General features: G+C 41.6%; 1 protein-coding gene across 1 annotated transcript; it reads left to right on the forward strand.

The window, feature by feature from the left end:
* Nucleotides 1-1958: 1958 nt before the first annotated feature.
* LOC118424404 lies at nucleotides 1959-18995 on the forward strand. Its single transcript, XM_035832958.1, has 13 exons — nucleotides 1959-2155; nucleotides 2388-2556; nucleotides 7791-7941; nucleotides 8427-8581; nucleotides 9569-9704; nucleotides 10306-10401; nucleotides 10842-10972; nucleotides 12147-12250; nucleotides 13043-13202; nucleotides 14610-14720; nucleotides 15667-15825; nucleotides 17319-17414; nucleotides 17859-18995. Exons 2-13 carry the CDS (start codon nucleotides 2395-2397, stop codon nucleotides 18009-18011), a joined length of 1614 nt encoding a protein of 537 aa, XP_035688851.1. The 5' UTR covers nucleotides 1959-2155; nucleotides 2388-2394; the 3' UTR covers nucleotides 18012-18995.
* The last annotated feature ends 982 nt before the right edge of the window (nucleotides 18996-19977 follow it).

Here is a 19977-nt window from a genome sequence, read left to right on the forward strand (position 1 = left end):
TTTCTTGTGACTGGCTACACGCGGCCTTAACCCTATTCAGACCGGGGGGGGGGGGGGGGGGGCCTTTTGAGGCCCGCGGCAACTTTGATGTCCTAAAACGGCAAAACGGCTTACCCTAGAGCCCCCAAATTTAGGGGGTTTTCCCAAAAAATTGTTGGCAACAATTTAACGAAGTTTGACAAATTTCCATTTTTTCTTGTTGCCATGGCAACCGTTTGTTGACAGGCAGTTTTGCCAAAAATCACTATTTTTGGCTCTAACAGTGTATTTTTCACATTTATTTGCTATATTACTGCTATTTAGTTACATAATTAAAATCTTATATTATTTAGCATATCGTTCATAATCATATATGCATAAATTATGCTAATTTGATGACGTCATCAGTCCAAAATCCAAGATGGCGGACCGTATGGCCAGATCAAGAATAACAAGCTAATTATCCCTTAAAATTTGTAACTACCTCGTATTTTTTCATCAAAAACCATCTAAATGAATGAATTTAGTCTATTTCCATTGCCCTTTGTTACAAAAAAGTATTTAAAGAAAATCAAGGTGGTGGATATAATATGGCCCAACTCGTATCTTAGATGTGCATGACGTCATTTTATGACGTCATTTGACGTCATTGATGTTGCTATTGGCAATGCAAGTCGTAATAAACATTATTATTCTATCTGCACTTGCTGTTACATTTTTGTAGCATAACTTGAAGCTTTATGAGAATACCCTTTTTTCATGGGTCCGGCCAATATTATCAAATTGATGACGTCATAATTACGTCATTTTACGTCAACGTAACGTCAAACGTCAGATACTTGTTAGATATTATGTCAACATCGTGTCCTGAAAATTTGGTGGCCCTACGGCACGTCGTGTTAGAGTTATAGGACTTAGAAGTGGAGGGCCTATTTACGGGAGGGCACGTCCGCCACGTATTTCTGAAAACGTTCATTCTGTACAGGGCAGGCGCGTCGCCCGTACTGGCACGTACGGTGTGCGAATTCGCAGCCCCGATGGCACACAAAGTTTTGACTGCACGTAAAGTTCTACGGCGTGTCCGCGTGCTCCCAAATCCGCAAGACTCTCTGCGAGTTCGTACGGAGGCGGTAATTACCACTTACGGATCCGAAAAGATTGCCCACGTTTTGGAACGTAGACATCACGTATCTGCACGTACGGCGGGTTGTGCCCTTTGCTTTAGCCGAGAAGGTATGAACCAGGAGCGTCTTTAGTATAAAGAGGCATCTATGCTCAAGTCTGTAGACAGTCAACAATGTACAACAATGTACAACAGTGTACATCTTGTGAAGTACTCCTGGTCTTAGGGATTGTTAATCATTTTTCTTTCTTTCTCTCTCTCTCTCTCTCTCTCTCTGTCTCTCTGTCCTGTGTTATGATTGGTTGTCATTAACATTGCCTCATTTCATCGCAAACAGTTGTGTCATGCTACCACCATGCTTTGGTTATCTTAGAATCACACCTCCTTGCGGATAATATACAGTATGCAGTATGAGTTACATTTCAATGGTACTAGTTTCTGGCAATTACTTACTGGAAGCTCCGCCCAGTGGATGTAGTAATTATGTCCAGTAACAACCGTGAGGTCAAACTTCTTCAACATTTTGGCAACAAATATATTGTTGTCTTGCTTGTTAATAGCCATATTTAGGAAATTAAAGCCAAAAAGCCTCAAAACTTTAAACCCCTTTGCTGTTTATTCTGTTAATTTATTGGAGACCGTTAGGAGTGATACTGCAGCTAGATTTGGTTCTTTTGGGTAAATCTACCCGTTTTCTAGAAATGAAAAACAAAAGACAACTGGCTTTTAAAAAGGATCACTGAAACATGGTATCGCCCAATTATTTTCTTCTGGCCGAAAATCAAATCGGCCCAATCAGCTAACGTTTAGACAACTAATTAGACAATTAATTTGTTAACTGCCTCAAGACTACACATGCCACAACAGGTGGATCGAATTTGCAGGTGACAGAACTTTCTGAAGAAGAGACGTCGTCGAACAGTTTACCAGAACTTCTAAACGCCAGTACTTGAAAGATTGCTGCAAACTCGAACCGCCAACGCCCAACAATTTTTTCGGGGACTTCTGAACACTTGGAAGATTGCTGCTAACTCCAACCAGCACCAGAGGAAGGTAAAAATGAACCTTTTACATTACAAACTTCTTAACCCCCACTCCAAAATATATCGGTATGTATCATAGTCTCGAGCAAAGCCCTCTGATAAAGTATTTCCCATTCTTTATCTAATTTCTACATTTCATTTCAGTTCTGGTAGAAATGTATTGTAGATTCTACGCTCTAAACACAAGATCTAGAATGTACCAGTTCCCTTTGTTAATTGCCACGCTTGGATTGTACCCTTAGCTACAGGATGGGGAGTACCACCTCAAAAGAAGTAGAGAAGAAACCACTGGACGTGTCTGATGTAGACGACTCACAGGACAAGGAGTTTGGAAACTATGACTTCCCGTTCGAGAACTTGGTGATAGAGGGAGGAGGGGCCAGAGGAGTGGCGTATGTTGGGGCTCTGCGGGTAAGTACGGCGGTTACTAGTCTTTTCGTCCCCTAGACCATTCGTTCTCTGGATCTTTCGTCCTCGCCATGGAAGTTTCGTCCTCGGTCTTTCGCTTCGGATAACCGGCACTAAACAGACGAGTAATAAATTTTCATGTTGCCGGGTCCGCCATCTTAGATGTTTACGCATGGCGCAAAGCGCTCATGCGCACCTTTTACCGAGTTTGTCTGAGTAAATAAGCAAACTTATAAGAAACTTTAACAAGAAAATAGACGGTATTCACATTTTGAAAAACATTAGGATATTCATGTTGCTGAATTAATCAATGATTCGGACCGACTGAAATTATATGTAGTCAGAGTATGACGCCGTCAAACGGAGGACTGAGCAATTATTAACCCCGCCTTATTGTCAGATATCATCTTAACTGTTTCTGCTGAAGAGGAATATTCAAAATATCTGTTGCAGCATGATATTATTCGATCATTTTTTTCCTCCGTTAAAATAGAGGTTTTTTTTTTACATTAGTTCCCCCCTTCCCAATATGCGTACATAATAACAACACATAACACTTGAGGGGAGAGCGCCGCCTGGTTCAAGCACGCCAGAAAGAGTTTAACGAGAACTTTCCCGAAAGAGCAGATCAAAATCAATGAAAAACTCTTCGGCGCAAATACTTCGTGCATATTTTGCACTTATCAGCATCAAAATTGACGAAATTAACGACCAATTTACACGCACAATTAAACTTTGACATTTGCATAATAAGCTTACGTGATAGTACTATATCCTGCCTGACCTCCGGGCGTGCTCCGAAGAGAGTGTAAGGTATGGGCAAAAAAGTCCGGAGCAAAACGCCCGGATGGTCGTAAACGGCGGGATAACGAAACATACAAAAAATCAGGGTGGGGGGGGTGGGCGTTCTGGAACAGCAACTTTCCTTGACCCCCCCCCCCCCCTTCCTTGATGACACCAACCACACGCATCTAGCCACGCTCATCTGCTTGCTTCCCCTAAGCTACGGTGGGGTCGTCCGCTCCGAATGACAAAATGCAAGATTTCTCAGTGTAATAAGTACCCCTGTGTCAGGTGAGTATGTCCAGGTGTAATTGAGGTCACGTGGCGCGCCCCCAACCTGTTTACGCTTCTTAAGGAATGCGCAAACAGGCTGGGAACGCTAACTTGACTCAATTAGAATAGTACTATATCCTGCCTGACCTCCGGGCGTGCTCCGAAGAGAGTGTAAGGTATGGGCAAAAAAGTCCTCCGCAATCTCCCTTCCGTGTACGTAATGCGGTATGCTAAGGCACACACCAGTATAGATAACCTCTAATACCCCATACCTCCATCCTTTCCCATTCTTCTATCCTTCCCCAAACCTCAATTCTTTCCCAAACCTCAAACTTATCCCAAACCTCTATCCTTTGCAAAACCTCTATCCTATCCCAAACCTATATCCAAACCCTTCTTCCAACCCAAACCTCTACTCGAACCTAGAAAAAACACCCTTTAGCTAAGTCAAGTACTAATTTCGTCCCAAGGCTGACCCTGAGATGACAATTCTCAAACAAAAACAACTCACTTTTACTCTTACTGTAACGAAAAAGGAAAATTGCAAACTAAGAAATGACCGTCTCTCTCAATAGCCGACATTCCAAACAATAAATACACGGCAAGCAGACTAGAAACATGCAATTTTAAAAATAAAGATTAACCCAGGGTCAGCCCTAGGACGAGCACCAGCCCCCGGTTGGTGGGCCTACCGAAGTAGAAGGGTAATAATAGGAAACCCCGGTGCCCGCCGTCGAACATCCCCCGAAAAAAGAACTAATAAACATTACTTACTAGGTCTAAAAACTTCTGAACAATGCTAACCATGGAAAAACATACAGAAATAAGCCGCCTCGTAAACTAGCAACAATCGGTAAATATACCTATTCACAGTAGATGCGTTCCACACAACCGATAAAACGTCTGCATCCGCAAAACATGGATATCGTACCCCAAAAGAGATCAAACAATTAAAAACAACCGTGGGTATACTGTCCCCACAACAGGCAAAATGAATCAAGTGGATATCTTCCACACAAAAGAAGATAAAACACTAAATCCTCCACACACACGAATAAAATTGACAAATGGATTTCCCTCTACATAACCAATCATTTACGTGCCATAGGAAACCCACCACAAAAACGATAGAATATACTATCCTCCACATAAACCAGTTCAATTAGTACAGGCTTTCCCTAAGACCTCACCTGCCAAATTGGAATAAAGCGCACAACTATAAACCACACAAAAATGCCATTGTTTAAACTAATCATTCGCCACGTGGTCGTCAGAGGAATGAAATTATGCGCCACCTGCGCCATGTTGGATTACAGCATACAGCTGCAAACCACACCAAAATGTAACTGCTAAAATTAATGACCCACCACATGGTCGTCGGAGGATAAAAAACATAATACCCTCCAAAAACTAGAGATTACAGCTAGTGGTTGCCCACCACATAAGGCGAGAGAACATTATTACTATCAGACTTCTTCCACGGAAACGATAGGCAATTTATTAGTGGAAAGCCTCCACAAAACAATAAAACATTTACTTGTGGTTACCCACCACATAAGGCGAGAGAACATTACTAGCAGACTTCTTCCGCGGAAACGATAGACAATTTATTAGTGGAAAGCCTCCACAAAACAATAAATCATTTACTTGTGGTTACCCACCACATAAAGCGATAGAACATTATTAGCGGACTCCTTCCGCGGAAACGATAGACAATTTATTAGTGGAAAGCCTCCACAAAACAAAAAATCATTTACTTGTGGTTACCCACCACATAAGGCGAGAGAAATTTTACTAGCGGACTCCTTCCGCGGAAACGAAAGACAATTTAATAGTGGAAAGCCTCCACAAAACAATAAATCATTTACTTGTGGTTACCCACCACATAAGGCGAAAGAACATTACTAGCGGACTAGCCCTTCCGCGGAAACGAAAGACAAATTATTAGTGGAAAGCCTCCACAAAACAATAAATCATTTACTTGTGGTTACCCACCACATAAGGCGAGAGTACATTATTAGCGGACTCCTTCCGGGGAAACGATAAACAAATTATTAAAGGATAGCCTCCACAAAACAATAAATCATTTATTAGTGGCTACCCACCACATAAAACGAGAGAACATACTAGCAGAATCCTTCCGCGGAAATAAAAAACAAGTTCTAGTGGATAGCTTCCACAAAACAAAAAACAATTTACTAGTAGTTACCCTCCACAATAAAACGTTAAACAATACTAGCGGAATCCAAAATCGAAAAAACAGCACTGTGGACATGCTCCACAAAAAAAATAATACTAATAGGAACAACAAATTTAAAGGAACCTAATCAAGTCTCACCTGTGAACACCAAGAAGAATGCTCTAAGTCGGCCAAAACGTTCAAGTAACTCCGCCGCCAGGCTGCCACGTTAAACTGCCCGTCCTGGGCTCTAAACTCGGGCTCTCCGACCCGACCAACCGTAGTCTGCAAACCCCAGGACGATAAGTAAGAGCAAAGAGCTATTAAATCTCCTTGGTAAGAGTAAACCATCCCCCAAACCTGACTACAACACTGGGCTCTCAAAATCAGCATCTGTCGCGCTGGGAAGACCTGGTCTAAAAACAAAGTCGAGAGCACGTGAAGAAGACGAGAAACGTGGTAGCGAAGCTTCCCCTACGCTGCGGTGAGGCTCGTCCGCTCCGAATGACAAAATGCAAGATTTCTCAGTGTAATAAGTACCCCTGTGTCAGGTGAGTATGTCCAGGTGTAATTGAGGTCACGTGGCGCGCCCCCAACCTGTTTACGCTTCTTAAGGAATGCGCAAACAGGCTGGGAACGCTAACTTGACTCAATTAGAATAGTACAACGAGATCAGCGTCTGATACGACAATAGAACAAAGAATATTTCTGACTATGTTGTTTGCCGGCTACGCAACCCCTAAAAAACTTCCATAATGTTTTGAGGCCGAAAAAAATTAGTGGACGTACACCAGAGCCCATTGCAAAACGACTTCCTTCTCTGTGGTTTCTTGCTGAACCACAATTGCAAAAAAGAAGACACGGCAGTAGCTGTAGTAGTGGCGACCTCGAATGAAGCTCCCAGCTTGTCACTTCCTCTTATCCGTTGTCTGCACTCGCACACCTGCACTCCCTCATTAGTCTTCACCTGTGTACAACACTTCACCTGTATACCACTCAAACATAACTGTGGTACTGCAGAAACGCATTTCCACGCCAATGACGCCAGAAATTATGATCTTGTTATCGGCGTGCTGTTTGTCTTGGTGATTTTCTAGTGTAGAGAGACATGATGTGACTCAGGAAATGGTGTAACCGGGAAACTGGCAGGATGGGAGGGTTGGCTTAGCCCTCAAATTGGGTCACGTGATCACATAACTACCCTGGGAAACCAGCTCGAGAAGCTTCGCAAATAAGAGTTACCGATCCCCTGCCTAACGCGCGCCCTCCCGCCTCTATGCACCCGCCCCACTACCAGCTGGCCCCACTTACGCCGGTCCTCAACTATCGCTCGCTTCTCCGAAAGAGGCAAGTGATAGTTGGGGCCAGCTGGTTCGTGGGCCGGCGGGTGTTCCGTGCGCGCGTGTTGTAGGGATCGGTAAACTTTGCGTGCCTCGTTAGGAGTCTGCGTTTTCCCAGGGTATCACATAACAGGAACTGTGGCAGAAAGTTACTGTAAATGCATTTAAGTGTGCGATGGTTTTAAGTTCGCTGTAGCACCATACACTGTAGTCTCTTACTGCAATGGAAAAATGTTTGTGGTGGTTTTAAGATGAAGCGGCCACCGCGAAACCCGCGAACATTAAACCACCTCGAAAGTTTCTGCATTTACAGTAGTTCAAGAAAGTTTTTCTTATGTTCTATGTTCTTTTTTCATGTTACATAGTCAAACGATAAGTCTTCTCATACTAGTTACCACGCATGCGCGGGTGAAAGGAACTCTGGGTGATATTTCATAGTTGAAGACCCCCATAGAATCAACATTCAGCCATTTGCAGGCGCCATTACTTCATTAAATCGAAACAATGGTAGAGACGAGACTGTTGACGTCTGAGGATCTTCAACTTTGACATATTACCCAGAGTTCCTTTCACCCGCGCATGCGTGGTAACTAGTGTGAGATGGCTTATTATGTCTAACATATAACTGGGCATAAACATTCATTTATCTGCATAATTCCCAGGTCCTAGAGTCCGCCGGAATCCTCCAGAACATCAAAAGAGTTGCCGGTGTGAGTGCGGGAGCCATCACTGCGACGTTCGTGGCGCTGGGACTCAGCTGTGCGGATGTGGCACAGCAGGCTGAGGTGGACATGGGCAAGATCCTCATTTCTGGTATGTACCCCTTATTCTCCTTATTTGCACTTACCATAATTCGCTACGCCAGGGTCCTGGATATGGATGTTACCACACTTGCCCAGGGTGCGAAAACAGGGTGGAACCAGCTAAAACCTTCAGTACGAGGGCGTCAAAGCATATAAAAATATAAACTAATGAGTTGTCTGGCAAATATAGTTACAGTGCACGGGACATGGTTAAATCACTTTCTGACAACAAAGAACAAAGGCTGCAGACGAAACGCATGTCATCGGTCGAAACCTTTCTCTGGATACCCTATTTAGCCACACAACGGATATAGGTTACCCTTCGGATAAAGGCGAACTAACGTTAAGGCTTTCAACCAAAGATTAGGCAATCAGAGAATCTCCATAACGTTTATTTTACGATTAACTCTTTGGCTGATAGATGGTCAGAGCGAGGCTCTTCATGGGAGAATTCCACATCCATTCCATTCACAACAGCTGTGTCTATCTATACAGGAGGATACCTGAAAACCCTGATGAAGCCCCTCAACCTGTACAGACGGTATGGGTGGGAGACAGGTGACGGGTTCTACAAGTTCTTTGGAGGCATCCTTGAGAAGTTCACACGTAAGGATGGCAAGCCTGGGAACCCAGATGTCACCTTCAAACAGGTATCTCTATGAAGATCCTAACAGTTAAAGAAGTATTTGTCTAATAAGCTCTTTCACAATTCCGAGTACGCATGTGCTGCGACAGGACTTTGGGGTAATAAGCCTTCTCACACTTAGTTACCGCGCATGCGCGGGTGAAAGGAACTCTGGGTAATATGTCAAAGTTGAAGGCCCCCAGAAAATCCACATTCCCCAATTTTGCAGGTGCCATTACGCCCCGGATATCGCACATTACGCACAAATCAAAACGATGGTAGAGATAAACATTCATTTATCTGCATAATTTACAGGTCCTAGAGTCTGCCTAAAAGTACCTGCGCCAACTTTGACGTCGTATAGCTCCCAAACGGCTAGTGCTAGAACAACCAAACTTGGTGAATTTTCCTAGAATATTGTTGGCAACAATTAACAAAAAATAACGTAAGTTTATAATTTTTCGTGTTACTGGAAGGCAACACTAATTTTGAAAACACTAATTTTGGTTAAACAATGGGATTTGAAGATTTTATTGCTAAACTATACATCTTTTTATATATCTTTAATATCTATCATATCTAAGAGTGACATTTATAATAGATATTCATAAATTATGATATTATATAATAGATATTCATAAATTATGCTAATGTGATGACGTTATTGGTGTGTAAACCTGGTGTGTAAACGTAAAATGAAGCGGTTAACATAGCGTGCAATACAAACAAACAAACAAGTAAATAAACAAATAAAAAGTTATCAACGGTTAGCCTGTCTCAACACTACCTTATTTCCAGCTGTACTTATATAGAAAAGAGTCAATTGGAGTCCTTCCAGGTGTGGGTGTTTTTAATAAATCTGTCCGGATATGCAGCTTGTAATTCTAAGTACAAACCTGGTGTGTTACGCCATAGGGTTGCCTACAGGGTGTGTAATACAAACATGGTGTAAACAAACAAACAAACAAAGACTAAAGAAGACACAATGTCACAACACTTCTTTGTGTTTCAGCTGTACAACATGAGTGGGATAGAACTCTGCATTGTGGTGACGAACTTGGACCAGATGACAGAAGAATACTGTCACGTCAAAACCACCCCGAACCTCCCCATCCGCAAGGCTGTCAGGATGTCCATGTCTATTCCAGGTTTGGTCCTTTGTTTTGTTGAACTCAATTTTAAATTCTCTCCCATTACTACACGATCCTAAAAGTGCAGATCTTTGTGCCCTACGTATACGTATAGCTCTTGAAATGCCTAAGTAATGATTGTTCAGAGGTTTGTCGTTTAGCTATGTAGCACAATTGTAAGAGTGATTCTACTACTTTAGTACTAAATTAATCCACACAAATAAAGAGTTTTAATATAACACGGCTACATGGAACATCCGGGGTTCAGCGTATGTCTGGTTCAATTTTAGTTCATTGATTATGCAAATGAGATTTTTTTTAAAAATACATGTGTCAATTGGCATGTGACCCCACTGCGAGCATTTGTAACATATGGAGAACTAATATACCTGATCAACGACTAGTTGTACCACCTCTGAATTATACTTCCTGTCAAACCGACAATTCTGTCGTTTCCGGTAATATTCTCACTCACTTCCTGCACGCTACTGTGCTGATAATGACTATGGCCATATACAAAAGCAAACAAATACACACGCACACACACACACACACACACACACACTCACACGCACAGAAAACATTGACTGAAGTATATGTTTATCGTTGTAATTACCAGGACTGTTCCAGCCAGTGCTGACTGCCTACCACGGAGCAAAGGCGTTCTACGTCGATGGAGGCGTAATCTGTAACTATCCACTCCACTCTTTTGATGGTAGGTACATTCAATCCGTTTTATGACGCAACATCTGGACCGTGATTTAATTTGTCTCAAATGCTCATTATGTATGATTTCTTGTAGTTTTGGTCCGTTTTATCACAACTGAAAAACGAATTTTCATTATGGTTCTTTGCTACGGCCATGTGGCCCGTTGGACACACCCATGGGTCAATCCTTCGATTTTGCGTTAAGCAGCGCGCGGGCGGGAAAGTTCTTACATGTACATGGGGGACCAACCAAGGACGATCGGATTGCTGTAGCCGGACAAAGCATGGTCATTCCACGAAGTCGTCTTCAGGGAGGGACGTAAAACGGGGGTACCGTGCTCGAGGAGGTGCCTCGACCATGTTAAACAGCCTCATTACTTATTCTCTACCTACTGGTTGGCAAAATACACCAGATGATGATGATAATTATTATTATTTTTTGTTTAGGTTGGTGGCTATCCATGGAGAATGAAGATTCGTTGTTTAGCAGATTGGATGATCTCGCCCATCTCAGTAAAAGCATGCATCGTTCCAACCGCTTCGAGCCCGTCAACCAGAAAACGATCGGACTCATGTTGGTAGGTGTTAGTGAAGCGCAAATCACCGTGGACAACCTATGCACAGCCTTGCCTATGGCCTTTACTAGGGCTGGGTACCGGTACGGTGTACCGGTCCTAAACCGTTTTTTTTTATTGGACCGGTACAGAAAAACCGGACCTAAAAAAATTCGGTAGACCGGATGTTGGACCTATTGAAAAAAATGAACAGATTATATGGACAGGTGCACACTTTTCGGGGCTCACCGGTCGAGGAAAATAACAATAGCGAAGTAGAGTAGAGTCTATGGTAATTTTAACCAAGTTTCACAGTCGATGGTACAGAGGCAGTTTGCCTCGTAGGATTTTAAAACGGGAGTCAAATACGCCACAAAACAGATGCGAAATGGACCATTGTTTTGAGTATCGTCCATTCACAAGTTTCTACATACTGAATCGGGTCCAGGTTCAGGTCCAAACCTGGATCTGATTCTTTGGACCTGAACCGGACCTGAACCTGAATTTTCTGTACCGGTACCCACCCATGGCCTTTACCATTCTACAACTTTGGAAGGCTGAGGTTTCCAGTATTGTAGGCGCGTAGCTTCTAACCATCCGTCAGCTAACCAGAGAATCGGCTTTACCTGAAGAAAGTAAAAAGGCATTTCTCTGATTGCTAGAGGAAGGACACGCCCAAGAAAGTGGAAACCTTAGCCCAGTTTAGCAGGACTTCGTCCAAGGTATATTACAGAAAGATAATGACAATGAAGTTTATTGCATATTTATGTCCATTGGGGCTAAATGCAGTCAGTTTGATATATAGAGGCAGTAAACAAAAAGTTATACATATACTATAGTTTACATGCTTTTCTCTTCTTAAAACATTGTGTAGACGAAGTTTCCAGTATATCGTGATCAGATGATGACATAAGATATTTGAACATATCTTCCTTCGTTAGGTGTGCATATTTCTGATCTACATGTGTCGCATTGACGAATGTATTACGCAGATCATTGTACAGTGAACACTGTATGACAAAGCGTATTTTGTTCTCTGCATGCATGTGGTTCTTATCGCAAAATATACATAGTCTATTATTAGAAATGTAAAGGACCTGTTCGATGCTAATCAAATGCAGCTCTACAAGTGAACTGCAAGATCGCATTTGTCATGATGGTACTCAATGGTTGAATGGTATAATGTCTCTTTTACCAGTACTCTGACGACGACATTGAGCAGCATCAGCAAGTTCTCTCTGACCGTCTGACGCAGGCGGAAAGACTGTATGAAAAGAAACGTCCTGATACTGAGGCAGCAAGGTATTACTAAGAAAATTTATTGTTTTTTTTTCTTTTGCTATAAGAAAATATGACAAACAAAATCGTTCTGTTTGCTTGTTTTTTGCCGGTGCGTAGCACCGGCTATGAGACGGGAGAAGCGGTTGCATGGATCCATGCATGGATGCATGGATGCATGGATCGGTCAATTCAACCAAATAGCCCTTCTATACGTGCTATTGCGTAATCGAGCCAGCGTGGCCGAGCGGTCTACAGCACGGAACCTATCCCGTAGATCGTAGCTTCGAACCCCGCTTGCTATTTCTTTTTCTTTGTTAGACAAATCTCATGTAGTGTTTTTTTTAATAGAAGAAAGACCAATTCAGTAATTCGATGTTTAAAACCTCTTTTTTTCGTGTGATTTTGTTTAAAATCCAGGCTTTTTCCAAAATACGCACCGGCCAGCTTTTTTAAGAAGCTTTCTTGTTTTTACAAGTGCAAAATAATATTTTGACTACTGACCTTTGTGACATAACACAAAAAAAACAACACAAAATGGATCATATCGAGATTACATAACATTCCTCTATAACACATTTAATCCATTCTTGGTAGAAAGGCCGGCAATCAGGTCTAAAGCAGCTGTAAAACTCGGATTAAATTCCATCCACCTGACGCGCGATAAGCGTTTCCTTAGCAACGCGTTGCGAAGTACTGCGGAACAATTCGAACTGCATAGAAAACCTGTTCGAAAACTGTTCGATTCAGGTTTGTGTGCCGGCTGCTTGCCGAAGGTAATAACTGTACATGTCCAAAAATTGCCAATGCATACAGGTCGTACGAAGACAAGAGGACTATTGAAACAGTCAAAGCCATGGAGAACAGGAAGAAGATTCGGAACCTCATCGACAAACTTCTGACCAGTCTGAAGGGCCAAAACATAGAGGACACCTCGACTATCAGTAGGGAGGAACTGCACAGGGCTTTTCTGGAGGTATTATAGTGTCAAAAATGATTCACCTTTATCCGATGGTAACGTATATCCGTTGTGTTAAAAAAAGGATATTTAGGGATATAAAGTCGACGGATGTTGCAACATTTTGAAAACAACTGCAGCATTTTGAAGATATTGTAATTTGATAAAACCGTCTGTTGACTTGATATTTCTTATTGCCCATTTTGACAGGCAACGGATATAGGTTACTCCGCGGATAAAGGTGAATTGCCGTTACACTAAATCTACAGCTGTCATGAATATCATGATTTTCCTTGACTTCCTAAAATATGTTTTTTTGTGCGCGTTGTCCAGGGGTGCCTAAGCATTTGCAAGCACCCTATGAGATTCGTACGAACATTATGTGATATGCACAAATCACTATATATATAAAACGTACGGACCTTATAAAAATCACACGAATCACTATGTGAAAACGTACGAACCTTCTGTAATTCACACGAGTCACTATGTGTGATTCGCACGAATAACCATGTGACACACATGAATCTTATGTGATTTGCACGAATCTTATGCGAAACCGGCCGACCACCGTCGGGTCACGTGACATTACGTGATTCGCACAAGGTTCGTGCAAATCACATAAGTTTCATACGTTTTCGCATAGTGATTCGTGTGATTTTCGTAAGGTTTGTGCGTTTTCGCCTAGTGATTCGTGCGTATCACATAATGTTCGTCCGTATCTTGTGTAAATGCTTAGGCACCACTGTTGTCATTCGACAGATGTTTCAAAACTTGCAGTTCCCTATACAACTAATGCCTTTGGGAGGTCTTACTAAACCAGGCTGAGGTTTCCACTATGGTGGGCGTGGTCACTAACCAGCTGTCAGCCAATCAGAGTAAAGTAAACATATAACATGTGGGACCGCGTGGCGCAGTGGCAGCATTAGCGGCTCGAGACCAAGAGGCTGCGGGTTTGAATCCAGCTGCTGTGTCACCGATCTTGTGCCCTTGGGAAAGGCACTTTACACGACTTTCCTCGCTTAACTCAGGTGTAAATGAGTATCTAGTGGCCTTGTGTGGCTTGGTGGGGCTATGTGGCCGAGACAGGCCTTAGGGGCATGTTCGGGCATGAGCGGCACCCGCCATGGCACACGAGTCGGGGGTATGAGGAACCCCTTACATCCTTGGTTGGAAGTCCTCCTATGAGACGGATACTCCGAACAACAAAGCTGCATCTGCTGGAGCCGCCTCACACGTTGCATACAGTTGCCCCTGTGAGACTTAGTACTACAGTAGACGAGAGGGTGGAGAAGGAATTGCACACCCCTCCTTCACCATAAAAAGTCATGTGCAGGTGAGGCAAACAGGAAAATAGTCTGTCTGCCTCCTTATAGAAACCCAAACATATAGGTGATTCAACTAAAATATACTTCATACCCACAGGCAGGGGAAAACTCTCTGACTGACAAAGAAAAGAAGAAACTCTTCGGGGTGGAATATGCATACAACGTAGACCAACTCTTTGATCAAATGGACGCTGACAAAGACGGGAAGGTATGCGATTTCACATTAGATTTTGCCATCCTTGCCATATATCCATTATACAGTAGAAGCCAGTTAATTGCACAACGGATTATCACACACTTCTCTTAATTGCACGGAATTCCAATATCCCGTGGTGGTGCAGTCCGACTGATTAACTTCGCTTTGTTGCACCATCCGGATAATTGCACTAAATATGGTGGCAAATGAGGTGTGCAATTAAACGGCTTCAGTGTACAAATATATTTCTGCTTGTATATATACAGTCCAAATCTTTCCAAAATGGTGGTCCCATGTTCGAGGAGGTACATACGTATAGCTAAATCAGGTTAAGGTCTCATTAATGAGTTTCTTCTTCCCATAGACTTCTATGTATTAATTCGTGGTTTAAATGGGCGCGTTTATAATGAAGCTACGTGAAATTTCAGCAGATTTTTCATTCTATGTCGAGCACATTTACCCTATATCGTGGGAAAAAAATTGGCAACGTAAACTATACGTAGGAACTTTTTTTATAGCAATTACAAGCTACGATTAGTCAATCCCCACAAAAGGCACTTTTTCGCTGCTAGTGTACAACCGCACCACTCAGAGCCCACGACTGTGTACCTCCGACCTAGCGCGCGGCTGCAAAACTTTACCTGCTAATCTCTTCAGTTACAAATAAGCTTTCACCAATCTACCTTTTAGATCAGTTCCGCTGGCCAAAAGGGAATTTCTCACCGCTAAAAACATGCGTACGTGCAGCCGTTCATTTTTGGCTCGGATCTCTTTTAGGGTGCCCACTCGCGGAGTAATACATCAATGAGACCTTAAGCGGGAAGAGCTAGCAGCCCATCTCTGTAAGGTATACACTACTACAGAAACGGCAAGAAAACGACATACTGACATATTTTCAACTAGGACCTACAAGGTGAACAAAAATAACATGGAATATCTCCTTATCTTCTTTCTAAAGCTGACCTTCCAAGAGATTCACCACTTCTTCACCAATAGAGGATTCAGCTGGCTGACACAAGGCATGGAAAGCAAGAGAGAGCACGTGTCTACTCTCACGGACTACACCCTGAAGTACATGGATCTGCTCGGCGTTCTCGGAAAGAAAATATACCGCAAGGTGGGTAGAAAAGTTGCTGCGGGGTCACACCTACGAATCAGTGGAGAAAGTAGCTTTATATAGCAACCTTTCTTCAGCCAATCAGAGTGCGCCATTTCCATGACCCCAATATTTGACCCCAAACTAAGATGGCCGCCCAAACCAGGAAGATTCAAGAAGTGGTTGACATGATTATGAAATCTGTTTGCGCTCGTCTTTTGGTAGCACTTAAACCGTTACAGTTTCATATTGTTGCCTTCTTTATTCTTTGGTGTCATTGTGTCTATCTGTGTGTTTATGTTTCCGGATATGATGGTCTGGTCTGGATAGCTTAAGAACCTCTAGATGAATTGTACTGACATTTAGAATGTTGATAGATAGTATAGATGAAGGATTGGAAATTTGGGGTGAGTAGTTCTGTGGTTAGCTGCCCCGTATCTCTGGTAGAAGAAGCCATGAGTTCACATCCAGACATGTACAGTGTCCTTATACCCCTGTCACATTTGGCGAAAATCGATCGGACGACGATTCCGCGGCAATCGCCCGAGCCTCGCTTGTAATAATAACTTTATTGCAGAACAATTGTACAAGTTACAAAGTATGGCTTATATGTGACAGGGACGGGTTTCAGGTGAAAAATACGAGCAACCCTCTGTCGATCTTAAATATGGCCGATCTTCCATCGATAGGCCCGAAGATCGTGGATAATGTGACATGGGTATTACCCGACTTATGCACGCCTACAAGAAAGGGTTGCAGGCCTTAAACCCCCTTTACAAATCAAGAGTTTAGCTCGGCCGAGTTGTCAGCGAGCTCTAAATTACGAAGAGGCATGGCCCTGATGCCTACGAACAAATGGCAAAGTTTCCTCGACGGCATCAGGGTCATACCTCCTCGTAATTTAGAGCTCGCTGACAACTCGGCCGAGCTAAATTATTGATTTGTAAAGGGGGCTTTAGGACGGAACGTTATGCCTTTGCCCACTGTTCATTGTGCTTGTTAAAAGAAGCTTGCCGATATCTTCTGGTAAAATTAGTCTGTAAATACTGTACATAGCATCTGTCTTCTTTGTCGAGACTAGTAGAACAATAGCTCTTTAGTGAGCTAACTTGGTAGGATGAATATCACTTGTCTTTCCTTAGTCATGTATTACAACTTATTCTGTACAGTAGAAGCCAATTGATTTCACAGCGGATTAACGTACACTTCTGTTAACTGGACGGAATTCCAAAATCCCAAACCAGTGCGGTGCATCTGGATAACTTTTCATTATTGCACCAGCCGGATTATTGCACGAAATAGGCTGGCAAATAGGCTGTGAAATTATCCGGCTTCTACTGTATTAAATATTAAATGGCTGTGCGTCTTTTCGATAAACAGCACTAAAACACAAGGTCTTAACAGATTGGATGACAGTTACCAAAGTATGACTGCAACTAGCCCCAATGAAAGACATCTTTCTCCAGCTCTATAATTCAGCTAACAGGAATCCATGGTTGACTCTATTATCTCAGGTTGATGACATGGATAGGACCATTGGAGTGGATAGTGACTACGTGAAGACAACAGATTTTCAGCTGGAGGACGAGGATAAGATGTTCCTTTTCAAGGTAATTCTACCAACACTTTCTTAAGCGTTATTGTAAGCAATTCTAGTCGCTGCCGTTTTATGTCTATTGGCACGCTCCTTCCTTTTGAGTGTATTATCAAGCTAGGTTATTAGGAGTTAGGGTTAGGCTTCATGGATCGGGTTCGAACCCTAAGTGATACATTTTATCATATCATATTTTTTTGGATAATTCGTATCACAGCACCGTTTAATTGTGATTAAAACTGTTCCCTATATTTGATTTTGCTTTTTTTTGTCCCGCGACCGGTCCCGGTTTTGAAATGTGACGTTAGAATTATGGGATTTTCTACCAGGAAACGGAGTTAGAAGGGCCTTTGCATATGTGTATGAGAGAATAGTGTCTAGATCTAGAATTATAAGTTTATGATTATTCTAAAAGATGTTCGTTGATTATAACGGTGATCGTATTTCTGTTTGCCTACAGAGAGGAGCCACCGGTGCTCGAGCCTTCCTGCGGACATATATCGCAAAGAACGATCTGAAACCTGCAAGGAACCTTCAAGACTGTGTGCCGTCATCTCAACTGCTTGAAAAAGTCCCTGTGCCCGAAACACCGTCTACTAATAACGCTATCTAAGTTTTAATTGAAGCGTATATGGCCAATAATGTCGTCGGTATGGTTATGGAGAAAGACGTACATCGCAAAGAATGATCTGAAGCCTGCGCGAAACGCCGCCAAACGCCACAAGAAGAGCCTACAACGCTACGTGCTGTTTTCTAAACGGCTTAAAAAAGACCATTAGCCCGAAAGCTCATCTATAAACGATATCTAAGTTTACATTGAAGCGTATATGACCTAGAATGTCATGTTTTTTTGTGTGTTAACTGGTAACGAAAATGACTTTCTTAGAGGTAATTTTAACCGCTAAAAGACGTCATGTTTTACATCACTAAGACATCTTAGACGTAGATTTGGTTTGGTTCTTATTTAAAATCATAATTGCCAGGGGGGCAAGATCGCTGTGTTACACCGTTTTTTTTTCTTTTGCAAAACAAAGTTTTTAGACAATTTTAGAATATATTGTACCACCTTTCCGTGATTACTGGTGATAAGGATGTCATCCATATAATCAAATCAACATGGCCTTACAAGAACTTGACTCAAAATAACGCATGAATCATATGAAGTTTTGTACACTTAATTCTTTATTCATCCACGCATAGGCACATTAATCACTACTTCACATTATGTATGTACAACACAACAATAAACAAATGTTTACTCTATATATGACAACTGAACATAAAGTCACTGTAAACATATTTACATTTACTATACAATATTACATGCAACATCTATACCATTGTAAGAAGTTCTGGAGTAATAGTACACAGCAAATACTATACAGGCGAAAAAAAACGAAAGTTTTATAGTTAAATGTTCGTTATTAAGTCATGTACAGTGCTTGGAATGTTCGAAGTATGCCTTTATGATGTTATATATTTACTTACCACTTATAAAATCGTGACAATCATTTTCAATATCATTATATATAGTTATGTAATCAAAGCATGGTGTACGCAAAGTTTTTGAATTAAAATTGATTAATCTGTTTTTGTATTCTTTTTTTTCGGTTCTGGTATAGGTTGTCTGTGAATTTATCAATAACTTAAGTACCGTACATTGTTTTTTAAAGTTATTTTTGTGGATTGTTAAACGTTGAATATTGTTGAATAGTTTAATTCTTAAAAGACGCATATCAAAACATCATTCAACAAAACTTTACCGGACAGTCAATATTCGTCACGATATTCTCTTGTCTTTGACACAAAAGCATGTTTACAAAATAATTTCTCAATATTTTCTCCAAAAAGTACATCGACCAAATACCATACATAGATCAATATAATGACGACAGCAAACTGGTAATTATAGACTTAGCTGCAGTCCTGCATAGCACCGATAGGTGGCGCATATTGCAGGTTCAAAAGCGAAAAACAAAACAAGTGTCCAGCAAGGCGTTTCAAACATTAAAATATTGATTTTTTTAAACTATCTTTTACAAAATAAACAGTTTAAGCCTTTTTACGAACAGAGAGATATAATTAAACACACATTTGTATACAGAAAATATCTTAGCAATATGTTATGATTTAGCAAGGAGGTTCAAAATCAGTGATTTTTAACCTCCTTGATTTCAGTTACAGTCCAAAAAAAATAGGGTCGGTAGGTAAAATTGTCTCCTTTTTTATTCTAGCCGGAGATATCTAACAAATGCAATTATTTGATATAAAACTGAAATTTTGCATTCGTTGATACTTTCAAAATCAGAATGTTGTCATACAGGTATACGTTTTATATTATAAGCACAAGTATATCAATAAGCTAAATAACGAGGTATCATGTCCATTGCATGTTCTTATGTATCAACTGTTGAAAGCCTTATTTTGTTTAGAGTGTGAAATAAAGTTTGGTACGAATTTCGTCACTTGATGTCAAAGATCGAAAATTGTCTCTTGCCATCGGCCGACCAAAAAAGGCCATGTTAGGCAAATGGTCAGCAAGTTATTGGTCAAGGTCGGAAACACAACGATTGTCTGTG

This window comes from Branchiostoma floridae, chromosome 10, assembly GCF_000003815.2.
Source record: "Branchiostoma floridae strain S238N-H82 chromosome 10, Bfl_VNyyK, whole genome shotgun sequence".
Taxonomy (NCBI): Eukaryota; Metazoa; Chordata; class Leptocardii; order Amphioxiformes; family Branchiostomatidae; genus Branchiostoma; species Branchiostoma floridae.